The sequence below is a fragment of the Cyphomyrmex costatus genome, unplaced genomic scaffold (assembly GCF_001594065.2).
Source record: "Cyphomyrmex costatus isolate MS0001 unplaced genomic scaffold, Ccosl1.0 scaffold122, whole genome shotgun sequence".
Taxonomy (NCBI): Eukaryota; Metazoa; Arthropoda; class Insecta; order Hymenoptera; family Formicidae; genus Cyphomyrmex; species Cyphomyrmex costatus.
In genome coordinates this window covers 102114-119498 of record NW_017275196.1, presented here as the reverse complement: position 1 = coordinate 119498, position 17385 = coordinate 102114, and the positions used below count along the sequence as shown (strand labels likewise).

General features: G+C 37.1%; 1 protein-coding gene across 1 annotated transcript; it reads left to right on the top strand.

Annotated features, from left to right (window-relative positions):
* The first annotated feature begins 2674 nt into the window (after positions 1-2674).
* Positions 2675-16820, top strand: LOC108779937 (protein stoned-B). Its single transcript, XM_018547508.1, has 13 exons — positions 2675-2763; positions 7665-10413; positions 10801-11913; positions 12051-12488; positions 12559-12727; positions 12961-13159; positions 13387-13881; positions 14142-14376; positions 14486-14654; positions 14918-15032; positions 15319-15637; positions 16085-16295; positions 16639-16820. Exons 2-13 carry the CDS (start codon positions 7698-7700, stop codon positions 16781-16783), a joined length of 6324 nt encoding a protein of 2107 aa, XP_018403010.1. The 5' UTR covers positions 2675-2763; positions 7665-7697; the 3' UTR covers positions 16784-16820.
* Positions 16821-17385: the final 565 nt, after the last annotated feature.

Genomic DNA, 17385 nt, shown 5'->3' with positions numbered 1-17385 from the left:
AGAGAGAGAGAGAGAGAGAGAGAGAGAGAGAGAGAGAGAGAGAGCGGGGGGGATGGATAGTTATTCAAATTCATCATTATTAATTTTTCTAATTATTATTATCCGAATTATTATTATTATTATTATTATTATTATTGTATGTGCTGTTTTGTCGAGTGATCGTGGTAAACAGTTGTTAACGTATGATCGTCCTGCGTAACAATAGACGGCGCGATTGTGTCTTGAATAAAAATCTCGGATGCATATATTTGTATCAAATCAAGCGAATCAAATTTTTTCGACAGAGATTCCTCACTTGGCAAACCTGTACTAATTACGTCATAATTATGATCATTATACGCATGGTTCTGATTACCGTCATGATTATGTAAACAACAACGGTGAAAGTATGTACATTATTATTCTTATAATTATTGTTATTATTATTATTCGTATTATTATTAATTATATATTAATTCCACGTGTAAAATAAACGTACAATTTCAAAGAGGAGAAATATATGTATGAAGAAGAGAAATATATACGAATATGTATATACATCGTATATACATGCCTACATATATTGCGAGAGCCACAAGATTACTAAACCTCGAATATATGTCCCGAAAGAGAGTCTTGATTGTAGATAATATATTGTTTCCATTGTTAACAATATATACCATCTCTATTCATGTTAATCTTTTCTGTTCGTAAAAAAAAGACATTTGACCATCGATGACAAGGTATATTCTCTCATAGTATTTTTGTACCAAGCCTAACATTCCCGTCTTTAATGTAGTTAAAATTTTTTTTCCGATTATAACAATTAGACATTATTGAAAAAAAAAGGATAATATTGTATATCAATATTATCATTCGTAAGTTTGCTTGATGATAAACTTATTGTAATATTTTAGTACAAGACTCATTTTGGTGAGCGCTTAGTGATTCTTTAATATGATTGGTTCTTGCCTTTAGTTCTGTGCTGGATCTAAATGTAGGAATCAATCATATTAAAGAATTACTAAGCGTTAACTAATTAGTTTTCTTTGCTGAACGCATTTCTGTTATCGTACAGGGTACAGGAACTGTGGTATACTTCCGAGCTCTATTTAACGAGTTCTGTATACCACATGTATTATTAGACTATGCCGATTCGTACAATCCACGCTATAGGAACTGGAGTAACAGAGCTAATTATACTCTGATCAATATGGACTCTAAATCCGCATAAAATTAGCATCTCATCTTTGCGATTTAATTAATTCTTTAAGTTTTTCTAATAGTTCATACAGTTTGAGAGACAGCTGAGAGGATTTTTCACCCATTTCACCACGCTTACTTTATAAATTTTATCATTATACTTTTATTGTTATAATGTTATACAAAATAGACGATTGCTGAAATAACGGGCAGTGGTACTGCGGGACGGAGCAAAACGGTACGTGTTCAAATTTGTAAATAAAGTAATGCATTTACATTACTGTGCCAAGGCTAAAACTTCTTAAATTATCCAGGTAGCATGTTCAAAAAATGAGACTAAAGATTTAAAGATATTTGAAAGGTGTTCTTTTTTTTTTCAAAACATCTAAAAGATATCTTGAAAATGTCTTATGTCTCGATTTAACGTTTTGTTATAATAATGTCTATAACAAGATACTGATTTTATTAAAAACGATATAATATCACAATGACAAACGTTTTAGGATGTTTACTGACGTTCCATCAAGAACTTCCACTGTCGTCATTATTATCTCCCAAAGGCTTTCGTTCCGGCTAGACTACTGTTTTTTTTTACATTTATTAAGTTATTAACTTAACATTATATAAACAATTCAAACTTTGCTATTACAAAGCTAAGGCATTATTTTTTTTTACATGATTGAAGATGTATCATCATGTTACGCTAAAGGATTGCTATCAGCTTATGATTATATCATTTTTAATAAAGTCGGCAATTAGTAAAAAAAGTTTTAGTCTTGGTACTCTATATAACATAAATACATTGTTTTTTTAACAAGTCTAAGAACGTATCGTCTTGCCTTGTCCAGCGGCCAGACCGTCATTTCAGCAACCATTTACTTGGGTTGACAATAAAATTTATGGAGTAAATTTGGTAAATGAATGATGAAAAATCGAGCTGCCTCCCAGATTAATAGATGATTTTCGTTCTTTACTCCCTGATGCCATTATCAAAACCCAAGTATCATGATTTTCCAATCATCACCCTTCACCCTTAAATCTCGTTGGTCGCGATTCCATATCGCTTTGACAGGAAACGCCGCCAACTCTTGGGGCCGCCGCCGTCGCTACCGTCGTCGTCGGGGGCGGTGGGTGGTGTGGCCGTGCGCATGTTTCTTCTCCGATGGAAATGGATCGATGCTGAAAATAGCTCGGCCCGCAGGAGAGTACGAGGTGAGTCGCCTTCGCTTTCGGCACGGCCTTTGCGTCTCTATCGACGCTTGCCGCCGCCGCCGCCACCTTCGCCGTCGCCGACGCTCACGTTCTCAGCAAATAACTCATTTGCGTAATTCGTTGCCTCCGACTTCTCGTCTATCCGATCTTCCGCATCCGGCGCGGCCGCCGCCGCCGCCGCTGCCGCCGTCGCCGTCGTCGACATCGCTACCGCTGCTGTCGTCGTCGTCGTCGTCGTTCTTCTTTCACGAACCAACTACGCCGGCTGAGAGTACCGAGCTACCTCGAGCCGCGACCCGGGACCCAAGTCGAGCGGGATGACGCGAAAAAAATGTGTGTCGTATCAACGTGGCTGATGAGGCTGAAATCGTAAGTATTGCACGATCCCGGTTTAGCGAAGCCGCCGCCGAAAGGCGGACGAAGGTCCGCCACCCCCGGTGAACGGCGGGCGCTCTCGCATATTCGACCGGATTGATCGCTACTCCGGCATCTCCCTGTAATCGCGCAGCGCATTTACATGTCGCCATTTATTTGTTGTAAATTTACGAAATTTTTTGCGCTTGCAACAGGCGATCGCACCTCTGTTCATTGATCTCGTGTCACTATTTCCGACGTATGATCGTCATTATGCGCATTGCTTTGCTCCAAATCGAAAATAGCCCTCCGTCCACTTATTCGCGATTAGGACGAAACGCATATACTATAATTCTAAATGAAATTTAGACAATCTTAGACGTATTGCTGAATTCCATCGTGGTATGTACGATTACTAGTTGCACGTTTAATTAATGTCGCCACAAGTCGATGGTACATGGCTCTCATGCCGTAGCTTACATAGTAATAGACGTCCTAGATGGAAATTATAAAATCGGAAAGTAAAATCGGGTCGTTTTAATGTTATGTTTCTAATATTCTGTGCATGCCGCACAAGAAGCATCATTAATCGTAAATCGCATTTAATCATACATCTGATTTCACATATCTGTAGTACTTATTTCTTTTGATCTTCCTTTGGCCTCCTATTGGTAGTATTAGCTTCAAAGACCGTATAATTGCCTTTCAAGTTTGATTTATACGATTATTTGATGATATACTTCAATCCCAGTGACTATAGTCATTATTTTATTGGATATATAATAGAAAGAATGGACATATAAATTTTATTTTTTATCTTTTTTCAATTTCTCGAGTGTGTTTAATTTGTACCAAGTTAAATTTGCGTTTAAACGTAAGTTATCAACAACTTGAATGGTTGAAAAGTCTTAATACGGTTGCTTGTACAAATTTCTGTCTTCGGAAAAGTCTCGAGGAATTGAAATATCATTAGCACCACGCAATAATTCATTGTTCCCTCTAGAAACTCAAACGTTTATCTATTGGTTCTCTAAAATCTGCATGCAAAGTACAAATTATCAGCATGGCGCTACTTTCGAACTCCTTCGGTAGAGATAAAATTAGATGCGGCGAAGCACTCGCGTGTTTCCTGAGGCGCTCGTAGTCCCTCGTGTCTCGATGAATGTGGCTGACACAGCAGCGACTACTGTGGCAAGACTTAATACACGGTGGACTGCAATGAGACTTAGAAGACCTGATCGATCACGGTGCGGGAAAAGTGGTCTTCGGCAGTTTGCGTTTCCCCATCTTGTGTCTCGGTGATCGACTGCACCCGTGCACCGCAGGAAAGCGTTTAGCAGCTTCTCTTTAAATACTGCGTTTATAGAGTATTGATTTTTATCGCCGCGTGTTGCGTATTATCTCGTATTTTTGAAAATTCGTTACTTCCCTTTGATGAAATCATTTCTCAGAGTTTTGTTGCATCGCAAGTTGTAAGTACTCCCATATTTAATATAACAAAAAAAATTTCTTCAGATTGTTCGAGAAAACTCACAGATAAAAGGATCGAATATCTGTATACATTTATCTTATAATTTGTAAATAATATATAATATATTATTAAGATTGTCAAATCAAAAAGCATAAAAACATAAAAGCATAAAATTGGTTTTTATGCTTTTTGATTTGACAATTTTATTTTTGATTTAAACCACATTTTATAAAAGTGTTATATATTATATTATTAAGCTTTTAAGATAAATTTTTTTGTAGGCATGTAAAATAGACATGTTCATATCGCTAGCTGTTTTTTGTTTACTATTATATTGTATAACTGCCAAAATGTACAATCGAGAAACGAGATACAATCGAAATTAATATACTCTCAAGTTTCCCTTATTCAGAAATCTCGTGACAGACTTCTGGTAGAATGTGTTAGTGACAGGTGCATACAACTGCTGGTAGAGCCCCCGAGGGATATCGTTACAGTTAATACACTACCCTACCTTTACTTACAATAGCTTTATGACAGATGCAATTGGTTATTGAATTTGAATCTTTTCGTTGACGGCATGACCTAATTAAATAATGAGTAAGACGAACTTTAACGGATATTGTCCGATGACGCACGAGAGATTGCTTTTTCCTTGTAGTACTTTTTAAATTTTTTCCTAAACATATAAATAATTTCATACATTTTTTCTATATTTTATTTTCCGCATAATTTGAAAAATGCATGACATAATATAAAGTCACTAACTATTCCGTATGATACTGATTAAAAATCTAATAAGATTTTTACATATCGTAATCTGTGCTGCATTCTTATTAGCCCTTTAATTATTGTTTCAATTATTTGTTTTAAATCTGATAAAATCGCATACTATAATTAACTCAAATACAATAATATTAACGTTTAATGCGATAAATATGTTATTTATTTTAAATTTAAAAAAGTTTATTTGTCAACTTTATTATACGCGTAATTGAAAGACTACATATAAAATTGCAGACGTGTTATCTATTATTTGTTTTCTTATCAATTAGATGTCCAATTAAAGTTTACAAATTATTATTTGGACAATCTGATGTAATTTTAAAGAATAATCTATATACTTATAATTTATATATTGTTACGTAATTTTTAAAATTCCACATTATATTAGTCATTAAAGATAGATATGAGACATATTCTATATTTTTAATGATATATAGGAAAGTTTTAAGTAAATATATTCATTTCAATATATTTAGTAAATAAATAATAACTAATATAAATTCATATAGTAACGATAATATTATTGTATAAGTATATTATAATTAAAAACATCAGTTGAAATTAATTCAGTTTTTGTTTATTAACAACATTAATTGTATCTCAATTATACTAAATCTAAATAACATCTCTATTATCAAAGATGTCATGTACTAAGCTGTCCCTATTTCTTGTATGTCTTGTGTTATACATGATTATTGAACGGTATTAGAGAAATGTTATTTGACAAACGAAATAAGAGCAGATAGAACACTCGGATTTTAATTAACGAAAAAATGCGTCAGAGTGTATTAAATATTCATGATATGCATAATTTATTTCCATTTGGGTATGTAGAAGAAGCATAAAAAGAAGCGCTGACATATGTCACATTCGATTGCTTTAATCTAGAACGTCTTATAGGAATCGGTTCGATTTAAACGATAAAATTCAAGAAATTCTTCATGATGGCCTTTCATCATTGGATATGGATCATAATATCACTGGATATTTCCTTTTTTTCTTAGATTATTTAATGTAGTATTTTTTTGTTATATTCGCACTTTATATAGGAATAGATATAAATATATATATTATGTGCAAAAGTGATAATTTAATATTTTCTGATAAACATTTTCTTTAAGTTACTTATACAAGAACAAACGCCAAATTGATTTACAATTTCATTTTTATATCTTAACTGCTTTTATTTTAAAATTTAGACTGCAACTCTAATAATTAATATTAATAGAGAGAAAGCGCGTTAATTGCGGTATAACAATATTTTATAAAAGTATTTACCGGTGCAGAATCAGAAATTTTTATCTGTTGCCGGAATCAGTTCGCTATCTTTTTCGCGTATCGATTATAATTTCGTGACACATACATATGTGCATCACTACAGTGTAGACCAGCTAGGGCTAATTCATAGCCGGAGTTGTTCAGCGATCCGTGATGAAAACCTAACTACACCGAGGGATTTGTGCGTATAAAAGGATGCTCTTACCGTCGTCAAAGAGTAGTGCATAGCACGTAGGTCACGTACGAAAGACAAAAATGTCACATTTAAGAGTTTATGATCAGAGAGTTTTCATTTTATCCTCTCTATCCCCTTTAGTATGCGTACCTCTTCCATCAACTGACGCATTTTAGTTCACGATTTTTTCTCGAAGCTTGCCATGCGAGAATATTGAAAATAGAAAGTACTATACGTTTATCGTCTTATTGATGATCCGCTATTGTATCACACGCCGGTATATTAATTAAATTCTATCGATACTTGCAAGTTTGATGCACGTTCGATTAAAATGCAAATATGCACGTGTGTTATGCGATTATAAGCTTATCAGAGCGTTAGTGTATGTACATAATTTGTAATCTATCACGATGATGCATTTTTGTCTAGCTTAACATAAGATAATAAGACGCAAAGTGATCAAAAATATTTGTAAATTATTACTTTCACACTCGCATAGTGCGTTGTGAATAATAATGTACAATTCTAGACATTCTCGTGGAATATGTATCGTATTGTTACCGAATTCAGTTGCAAGTTAATGTCGCTGAAATATAACGGAATTATTTTGAAATTCCAACAAAAATGTAACGAACAACGTTTCCGAGTGAGAATCTAATTTATCGGCTTTCTATATAAAGTTTTAACTGTCTTCGATAACTTTGACAGGTTTGGCAAGTCATTTGTGAGGAAGTAAAATGTCATTCGAAGAGCACCTCTCCAAGAAATATTTCGCCTTTATTTCGACCGGTCACTATTTTTGCTTGTCAAATGGAATTGAATTGAAGACCAGGGAGCAAAACATTCGGTTTGCTGCACTACGATCGATTGGCCTCTTTTGACAATGATCCCGTATTGTCATTCTCTATTTTGAAATATATAAATTATTATAATTAATGACTCCATGAATTTTAAGACGTTTCGTGTTTTAATTATGTAGGAACATAGCGTAATTAAGAAATTTTAATTATTTAATCCTAAAAAATATAAAGTATTTTATACCGCCTATTCATGAAATTGTACAGTATAATTGTAAAAATATAACAAAAGTGATTTTTTTCCAAAAATGTTTTACTTATGTTTCGTAATCATCGAAGAAATATTTTTTTTTTATAGATTGCAGTAGATTTCGTATTTTTATGCAATAATCTGGATTTCTATTTTCAGGAGCCTCTCACGCACCACAGTAGGTCTTAGAGGATGCACAAGTTAGCCAAGGGGCTGAAGAAGAAGAAAAAGCCGAAGAAGGGCAAGAAGGGCGCGGAAGAGGAGGAGTTTGATCCGGAGGAACTCGAGCGTTATCGGCGCGAGCGGGCAGAGGCCCAACAGAAAGCCGAGGAAGCCGGTGAATCAGCCAAAGGTACCGGATCTGACGAGTGGAAAAAGTTCCAGGCTTTGACTGCTGGCGTCGATTCGGTTTTGAAGAAGACTCAAGATGACCTCTCTCGGATAAAGTCTACTTCATTCTTCCAGCGAAAGGCACCGTTGGAAGAAAAGAAGCCAGAGGAAACAGCAAAACAAGAGGATTCCAACAAGTCATCTTCGAAGAGGTGGATAGGCTTCGACAAGGAGGGTAATCCAATCGAAGCTGCACCGCCGGAGATCGACGGCCAAGAAACAAAGGAAGAGAAACCACTAGTTAACGAGGACGGTTTTGTAGACGTACCAGAGGACGAAGATGAGCCAGAGGACTCCGCCGAGGAGGATATTTTTGACACCACTTACATCGACGTTCTTCAAAACATCGATGTTCAATTAGCTTACATACCAGACAGTCCGACCGAGGAAGAGACTGGGGACGATCCCTTCGACACCACCAACGCCGACAAGGTTCTCCGTACAGTTGATAAAAAGGGTAATAAGTTAGTCAGTTTAGGCAATGCTGTTGAGGTATTATCGGGAAGAATTGATTATGTAAGCACTTGCAAGATCACCAAGGGAAGAAGACCTCGAATTCAACAAGATCTATTGTTAGACGACTTTGACGAGGCGGAACAACCGTCGGCGGAAACTGTTTTAGCGGAACCAACAGAAGTAGAAAAGACTTTGCTAGATGACGACAGCGATCTTCCTGATATTCCCGTTGATTTGACGAAATTACCGCCTGTGCTACCAAGACCAGTCAGCCCTGTTATTCCTACAGTTATTCAAGAGAATGCAGCCTCGACAGAAAAAACATCGAATGGTCCACTAGATATTTCTGAATTCGAAGTTTTGAAGGAGAAAACGATTTTAGAAGAAATTCCTGATTTGGATGATGCTGAATTTGACATAAACGCCTCGCCAAATGAGTCAACTCGTCTCGAGGAAGTTGACGATCCATTTGCCACAAAAGAGCCTGAAACAACTGATTTTCAAACAGAGATAATTGAGGCCAGCTTCGAAGCGGCTACCTTTGTCGACGAAGCCGATCCGTTTGATACTACCTTCGCGGATAATATATTACCAGGTAAAACAGAGCTAAAATTTATTGAGAAGGAACTTGAAGAACTGCCTGTCTCGGAAGTATCTATATCACTAACAGATCCCGCTGGCTTTAACAGAGATTACGAAACTGGTCTGTTGAAGTTAGATACTGAACAGAAAGATGATCATGACAGTTTGCTATCATCAAAGAAAGATTTATTAGGCGGTTCGACTACTGATCTTAGTCAATTGGCAGATGAACCAATCGCGCCCATCGAAGATATCACTTACGTCGATCCTTTTGATACGTCTGCGGTGAAAGAGCTTCCACCCGGCAAAACAGAACTCAAGGTTTTAGAAAAAGAATTACTCGGTGAGCAATCAAACAGTTGCGTCGAAGACGATAACGATTTTGATCCAAGGAAAGATGAAGTATCAGTAAAACAGCTTCCTACAAAACCGTCACCACCTAGACCATCCGTACCTGTTCAATTTGCGCCAGTTAAGCCTGTGTTTACTGTTAACTTTGAGGAAGAAGAAAAGGTTGAAGCGACTCCAACGAATCTCGAGAGAAAGGCTTCCCGGCCGGAAGTTCTCGAAATAGCTCCAACCAAAGCTGTTGCGTTTGAATTGCCGACGCCGTCAAAGAGACCCGACCTTCTCGCGACTACCGAAGAGGAGAAGACACTACCTTCTAAACCACTGACACCGTACTACTCCCAGAAGTCTATAGAAGAGTCGTTGCCAGTAGAGGACGATGAAATAGACGTCGATCCATTCGACACGAGTTTCGTCAATAACGTCGCGCCAGGCAAGACCGAGCTCAAGCTTATCGAGTCGGAATTGTTGAGGCAGGAACCCAAGTTGCCTCACAGTTTGAGTGATCACGACTTTGATCCGAGGTCTACCGTAGAACCAATCAGAAGACAGAGCGATTTCACAGCTACCTCGTTCGCACCGAGCAATCTAAAACTTGCGCAGCTGCAATCCTCGCTGATACAAAAGGTTGAAGAGGAAGTGATAGCAAGACAAGAACCTCAGAGGCAGGAGAGCTTATTGGATGCAGAAATCGAAGTCGATGCAAAACCTCTGACACCTAAAATCGAGAGTAAACCTATCGTGGAAGAAGAGATCTCCTATACGGATCCTTTCGACACTTCTATCGCAACGAATATTCTGCCCGGTAAAGCGGAGTTAAAGATATTGGAGAGTGAATTGCAGCAAATTCCTCAACAACCACCACCGCGTTCCATTGTTCTACCTACCGTGGTACCTATTATAGCATCGACTGTTCCGGAAATTGACGACTTCGATCCTAGAGCGGACGAAGTAAAGGAGTCCAAAGACTTTTTGTCTTTGGACGGACAGGATCCCGGCGACAAAGTATTGACGCCGCTTCAGAATAAAGATTTTACTTTAGACGACGACGTGGATCCCTTCGATACTAGCTTTGCTACTATCGAGCCTGGACGGACCGAACTGAAACTGCTCGAATCCGAATTAATGAAATAATATTATCAATTGTTATACAGCTCTATTTTTTCAGAATCTTTAAAGCAATCTTTTGAATATCTCGTTGTTAAGCTATTCAAACTAAGAGTACGCAAGTTGATTATTTCTTTTAAAGCTGTGTGAAGAATCTCGAAAAGAAATCTTTATGCTCTATTTATTATTTATATCATCAATAATTCTATATATAGTATAATCTAACGGAACATTTTCAAAAATGCTTGTGTTAATGGACGAATTAAATTTGTATCAAGAATCTGCCTAACACGCAGAATAGAAACAAAATAAACTAAAATCAATCAATTCTATTTTTATGAAAGTGCAGTTCAAAAGACTTCGCTCAAGTTTCAACAATTGTTACAGTTAAATCTTAATCGGGATTTTTAAGTCAATTTAATCATGGATCCCAAGGGTGGTAATCCATTCTTAATGGATGATTATGCGACGGAACCGGGGGGCGGTTTGCCCCCACAGGCTTCCAATCCTTTCCTCCAAGATTTCACCGATGCGGCAACTTCCGGCGCGGGAGAAAATCCTTTTTTAAATTTCGGCAGCGACCAAACAGCATACGAACCGCCAATATCCGTCGATTCTACAAATCCGTTTGCCACCTTTGGCATTGAAAGTACTGCTCCGAATACAGGATTCGAAGCGATCACTGACACTAATACGCCAGCAACCAACGTATTCACTAGCCAACCATCAAATATTTTCGTCACGTCTGATAATACAAATGTAGATCTATTTGGTACGATGACGACGACGACGGCAGCCGAGAAACAACCGACGACGATCTCTAGTCCGCCTCAACCACCTCCGGTGGCAACACCTCCGTCGAGGAATGGAAAGCCGCCACCATCGAGACCACCTCCGCCGAGACCACAACCACCACCGATACCGCAACCACCGGTACAACCACCTGCCAAGAACACGAAGGATCTGATATTGTCGGTTACGGGAGCAATGGACGCTACCTCAAACCATCTTCTGGATCGTTTGCAAGCAACTAGAACGCCCAGCCCCACGCTGATGCACTCCCCGTCACCTACTCCGGAGCATAGCTTTGCCGATCTTCTGGATGTCGACAGCAATGTGCCGGATCTGATCCCAGATGATAAAATTATTGAGCCGCCAAAAAATCAAGACATCATGGATCTCTTTGATGCGCCTTCTGAAGTCACCTCGACTGGTATCTTCTCTACTTCCATGACTACTACGGATACCACTAGTCTCATCACCGGAGTTTCGATGACCACTACTACCAAAGACAATCCCTTCGCGAGTATGAGTGAAGAGACAGTGATACCGCAAGCGCAGCCTACCTTTGGAATGGAATATCCGGAAGATATTATTAGTAATGAGAAACGGCCTTCAGTGACCTCTGCGACTCCTTTCGCGGTCATAGAAACAGACGTTGGACAATCCGATACTGTCTTGGACCTCGCAGAACCTGTCCCTGCGATTCAACCTGCGTTAACAACGACCACCGAACTCTTCCAAGGTTAGAAAATCTCTTCTTTTTTAATAGAAATACAATATACAAGTAAAAAAATCAATTTATCTAGCATAATATTAAATTGCTTTAATTTCATTGTATTTTACATAACTCTATATATATATTCTTTTTTATAGAAGTAGAACAGGTTTCTAGCGGTACCGATGCAAACTTTTTCTCCATGACCAATACAACCACGACAACGCCCTTCGGCATAGTTGAAACCACTCCTGCACCCTTCGTAGCTGCAGCTCAGCCTTTGTTTGCTCCGTCGGAAGTTACGCAGTCTGCTTTTGCTTCGGATCTACTCGGTGATTTCGGAGAATCGATCAAGGAGGTCAGCAGTGGCCTGATCTCCAGTCCGACCCCTGGAACGGAATTTCCTGGGAACGAGGCTTACAGACTCGAAGAACAGTTGGATAACTTTGCCGCTACGACGAAAGCGATCGAGGATACTGGCGACTCATTCGATGCTTTCGCATCCAAATTTGATAGGGCTGCTGAACCGGAAACCAATGGTGGAGATCCTTTTCTGGATGCTTTCGGTGGCGGACCGATCGCTATGGACACTTCCAGTGATGGTATGTATATACAAAGACAACTTGCAATTTTATATTTTAACTCAACTGTTTATAACCATTTTCTCTTCAGTTTGGGGAGACTCATCAGTAGCTGGCTCGGAAGCGGCGATCACTGGTTTTGGAGAATCTGATGGTTTTGATTCCTTCTTGAGTATGACGGCTCCTCCACCAGATACGAAAGTGAAAAGATCTGAGTCTGCGGAATCGGACGAGGGACCCGATTTCAGTGTATTTATCAAGTAAGTTAAGGAAAAAAGTTACTGACTTTTGCTAAAAAGAAAGAAATTAAGAAATTTCAGATTAATTTAGTTCTGATGCTAATCGTGAAATATTTATTTTAATAGTAACATCAAAAAGTTATTAATTTTTATATTATTGTCTAAATTGTTGTACACATTTCGATTCAAGAATATAATAATATTATTTCTAACGTTAATGCATACATAATATCAGTCTTCTATTTATCTTTTAGACCAAAAGAAGGAGATCAGACAACAGCAATAGAAGGCGGTCCTGTACCTACGTTAGCACCGCCGCCAAAAAGTCCGCAGATCGCTGCATACACGGATTCTTCGCCGCGTTTCAATCCGTTCGATAAATCTGGAATCGCGCAAGATGCTGTGGTATCTGAAACTGCACAGACAGCCGAAATGGCTAGAACGGATTCTCAGGTATTCGCACTAAACAAGCCATTATACGTCACATTATTTTAAATTGTTTCTGCATCAATCAAATATCAATCAAATATTTTTACGCGCAAAGAGTCCTTTTCTTTCATTCTTTAATTAGATTAAAAGCGTAGTAAAAATATAAAAGAATTGCGCGATGTTTAAAACATATTGATTAATTTCTATATGCCTATAAATGAAACAAAATGTTTTTTTTCTTTTTTTTTTAGGAAACACCGCCTACTCCTTTGTTTGATGAGGACGTTAGTCAACCGCTTGAGGATTTCCCGCGAATAACTTACACCGGCGACGGTTGGGAGATGCAGTTACGACAGCCGAACAAAAAGAAAATCACAGGACAACGTTTTTGGAAAAAGATCTTCGTCAAGCTGGTTTATCAGGGTGACAATCCGAGTCTTCAGTTGTTTAATAATAAAGACGATAAAGATCCGTTTCAAGAATTACCTCTGCTTGCTTGTTATTCGGTGTCAGACATTGGCGCTCAACAATTTGATCAATACGGGAAGATCTTTACAGTGAAGCTACAATATATCTTTTATAAGGAAAGACCTGGCGTGCGACCTGGCCAGGTTACGAAAGCGGAACGACTTACAAATAAACTTAGCCAGTTTGCAGCATACGCTATTCAAGGGGATTATCAAGGCGTCAAAGAATTTGGAAGTGATTTGAAGAAATTGGGTCTTCCTGTTGAACATGCACCTCAGGTAAATTTTTTTCTTGTTACACACAGTTTTCGATATACACACACATACATACACACTGCATATACACCAATATACCGAAAAAAAAAATTGGTAATAACGTGTCAAACCTAGATGATAGATAAAAATAAAGTTTTGATGAAATATAATTTCAATCAAATATTAGATTATTAATAAAAGTAAACTTTAATATATACTATCCAAATATAATTGCAACGGTCTATATTAATTTCCATTAAATGTTTCATGTGGATTGTGTGCAGATCTCTCAGTTATTCAAACTTGGTTCTCAATGTTACGAGGACATGAAACTATTTTCTTGTGCTATCGAGGAAGCTCTCTTCAGGCTACCGGCGCATCGTGATCGGGCTCTAACTTATAAAATGGAGGAAGTTCAAGTAACAGTCGTAGATGAGCTATACGTCGAGCAGAACGCGGAAGGTCATGTAGACAAGCAAATCGCACGCGTTCGTCTTTTCTTCCTGGGTTTCCTTTCTGGTAGATATCCTAGCGATTACAAATATATTGTGCTACATTTCAAAAATAAATAGAAAAATTATGTTCTTGTAATTTAGATTTTTTTTAAGAAACTCAATTTATTATTTAGGTATGCCCGACATAGAATTAGGTATAAATGATATGTGGCGACAAGGTAAAGAGGTCGTTGGTAGGCACGATATCATCCCCGTCGTAACGGAAGAATGGATTCGTCTGGAGAACGTTGAGTTCCATTCATGCGTTCAACAAGACGAATACGAAAAATCAAGGATAATAAAGTAGGTATTTTGCAATAGTAAAATTGATAAGCGTAACACTTTCTCTTCAGATAATTTTTATAATAAATATTAATAACTCTAACAATCTCTTCATTGCAATTATAAATAAGCATGTTAGTAACGATAGACTTAAAATTCTTTATAATGTATAAAATCTACATTTATTTTGAAAAGCTAACACAATTTTGCTAACCTTTAACTAATCAACGTAAAACTGTAAATAAATTTTACAACTAATACCTTACTAACATATATCTTCTAAGGTTCAAGCCGCCTGATGCATGTTACATTGAACTGATGCGGTTTCGCGTAAGACCGCCTAAAAATAGAGAACTACCGCTTCAGCTAAAAGCTGTTATGTGTGTTACCGGGAACAAGGTAATTTTCTCTTCTTCTATATCTTCAATAAACTTTCCGTACAGTATTTAAATAAAAGCGAAGACTTCTTGTTGATTTTAGCCACATCGTATCTTTCTTCTATCTGTTATATTAGGTAGTATTGTCATTTTCCGTTTTATTATAAAAATGTTATATTGGAGTTTATGTAAAATTTTTTGTTGAAATTTCTCTTCATTCTTCTTATTCTTGCGACGTGCAACAAATTTTCATAGTGACTCATTATTGGGGCTGCTTTATTTGATCTTTTTTTTTTTATCGTTATCAGGTGGAGTTGAGAGCAGACATTCTCGTGCCTGGTTTTGCATCTAGAAAATTGGGCCAAATACCATGCGAAGACGTGATGGTTCGCTTTCCTATCCCTGAGTGTTGGATCTATCTCTTCAGGGTGGAGAAGCACTTCAGATATGGCTCGGTGAAATCAGCACATAGAAGAACAGGGAAGATTAAAGGTATCGAGAGATTCTTGGGTGCTGTCGATACGTTAGAACCACAGCTGATGGAGGTAACTTCCGGCCAGGCGAAATATGAGCATCAACATCGAGCCATCGTATGGAGGATGCCCAGGCTACCAAAAGAGGGTCAAGGTACTTGCCTATATTTTCTTTTTACTTAAACTAGTATAGTACATAAAAAATATAAATAGTAAGACATAAACGATCGGCCAATCACAGAAAACGTAAAAACATCAATGTAAATAGTAGCGAATAAAAAAGTTGATTTGCTTATAATGCTTATACTTTTCTAGGTGTCACTAGCATCAATTGAAATGAATAAATTACTCTTATATTTGTTTCATTGTTAAAAATTTTTCTATTCATATACACGTATATTGAACTAAAAAACTGAATTCTGTGAAAGTTTGAACAATACATTTACTATACGTAAGAATATTTAGGTTTGCAATTTAGGTTCTGCATAGTGGTAGAAGCATTACGTGTAATAGTTTAAATATATTGACACATATTCAAATCATCGTCCAAATGATTCCTGCTGGCTGTTGTCCAATTTCGGTTATTTGCGGTTATTTTTAGGTGCGTATACGACGCATCAGTTGGTTTGCCGTATGGCTCTTACCTCCTACGACCAGATCCCGGAAAATCTCTCGGAATATTGTTACGTAGAGTTTACGATGCCAGCGACGCAGGTATCTCACACGACTGCGAGGAGCGTTAGTCTTCAAAACAGTGACAGTGATGCACCCCCAGAAAAGTATGTTCGAAATTTGTCGCGTCACGAATACAGGTAAGTTCTAAAAGATTATTTTAATATTATAAATTATATAATATTATAAATTGCATAGCAAGAATTCAAAACTTTTCCAACATATCTATCAAATTATTCGATTATTAAAATAATAAGCACCGCTCATTTCTATATAAAGGCAGTACATTTATGTTGGGTTCAGATTCTTACCTAGTGTCACTCCATCCTATTGTTGTTCACCGAATGTTAAACAAAGATGACATGACACCCAAGTGGAAATTGGGACATGCTCCTAGTTGTTTAGTCTTCTTTTTATTGTTTTCTCTTTACTTATTAGACTTATTTTAATTAAGTATTGCTGCCATTATTAAACGTTGTTTAGGGTAGGGATTGAGCATACACAGGGCGAAGGGCCGGGTGCGTATGTCTCGGCGACGATCGCAAATAAGAAAATCCCTGAGACCACGCCAGAAGTCCAAGAAACACCCGATGCACCGGCCGATTCTGATTCCGATTCTTCAGAGTAACATGGATAATCGGTGAATAAGTCAATGTTCGCAATCAATCGTCTCCGTATTGTAATAATTAGTACAGTAAGCGTCAAAAAAATGCAACTCTTACAATTAATATTTTAATTATTGGATTGATTAAATAAACTGAGTAAGCGAGGGCAAATTAGATTGAAACAAATATTTAATATCAAGAAACAATGGTCTAAATCGAGCGGTAATAAGATTTTTTTATAAAATAAATTTCTAGTTTACAATGTTAATACAACGTAAAAATAAAATATATATAAAATATATAAAAAATATAAAATAATATAAAAATACTATCGAACGTTTCGGAACTCACACAGGTCCTTCTTCAGCGATTCTTATCGATGTTACAATGTCATAGAGATGAAAGCATAATCTTACGGTCTAAGCGACATGGTGTGGTACAAGAATTGCTGAAGGAGGACTTGTAAGAAGAGAGAGAGAGAGAGAGAAGTTCCGAGAAACGTTCGATATTATTTTTATATTATTTTATATTTTTTATATATTTTTTATTTTTTATTCTTATGTTGTATTGACATTGTAAACTAGAAATTTATTCTAGAAAAAAATCTTATTACCGCTCGATTTGG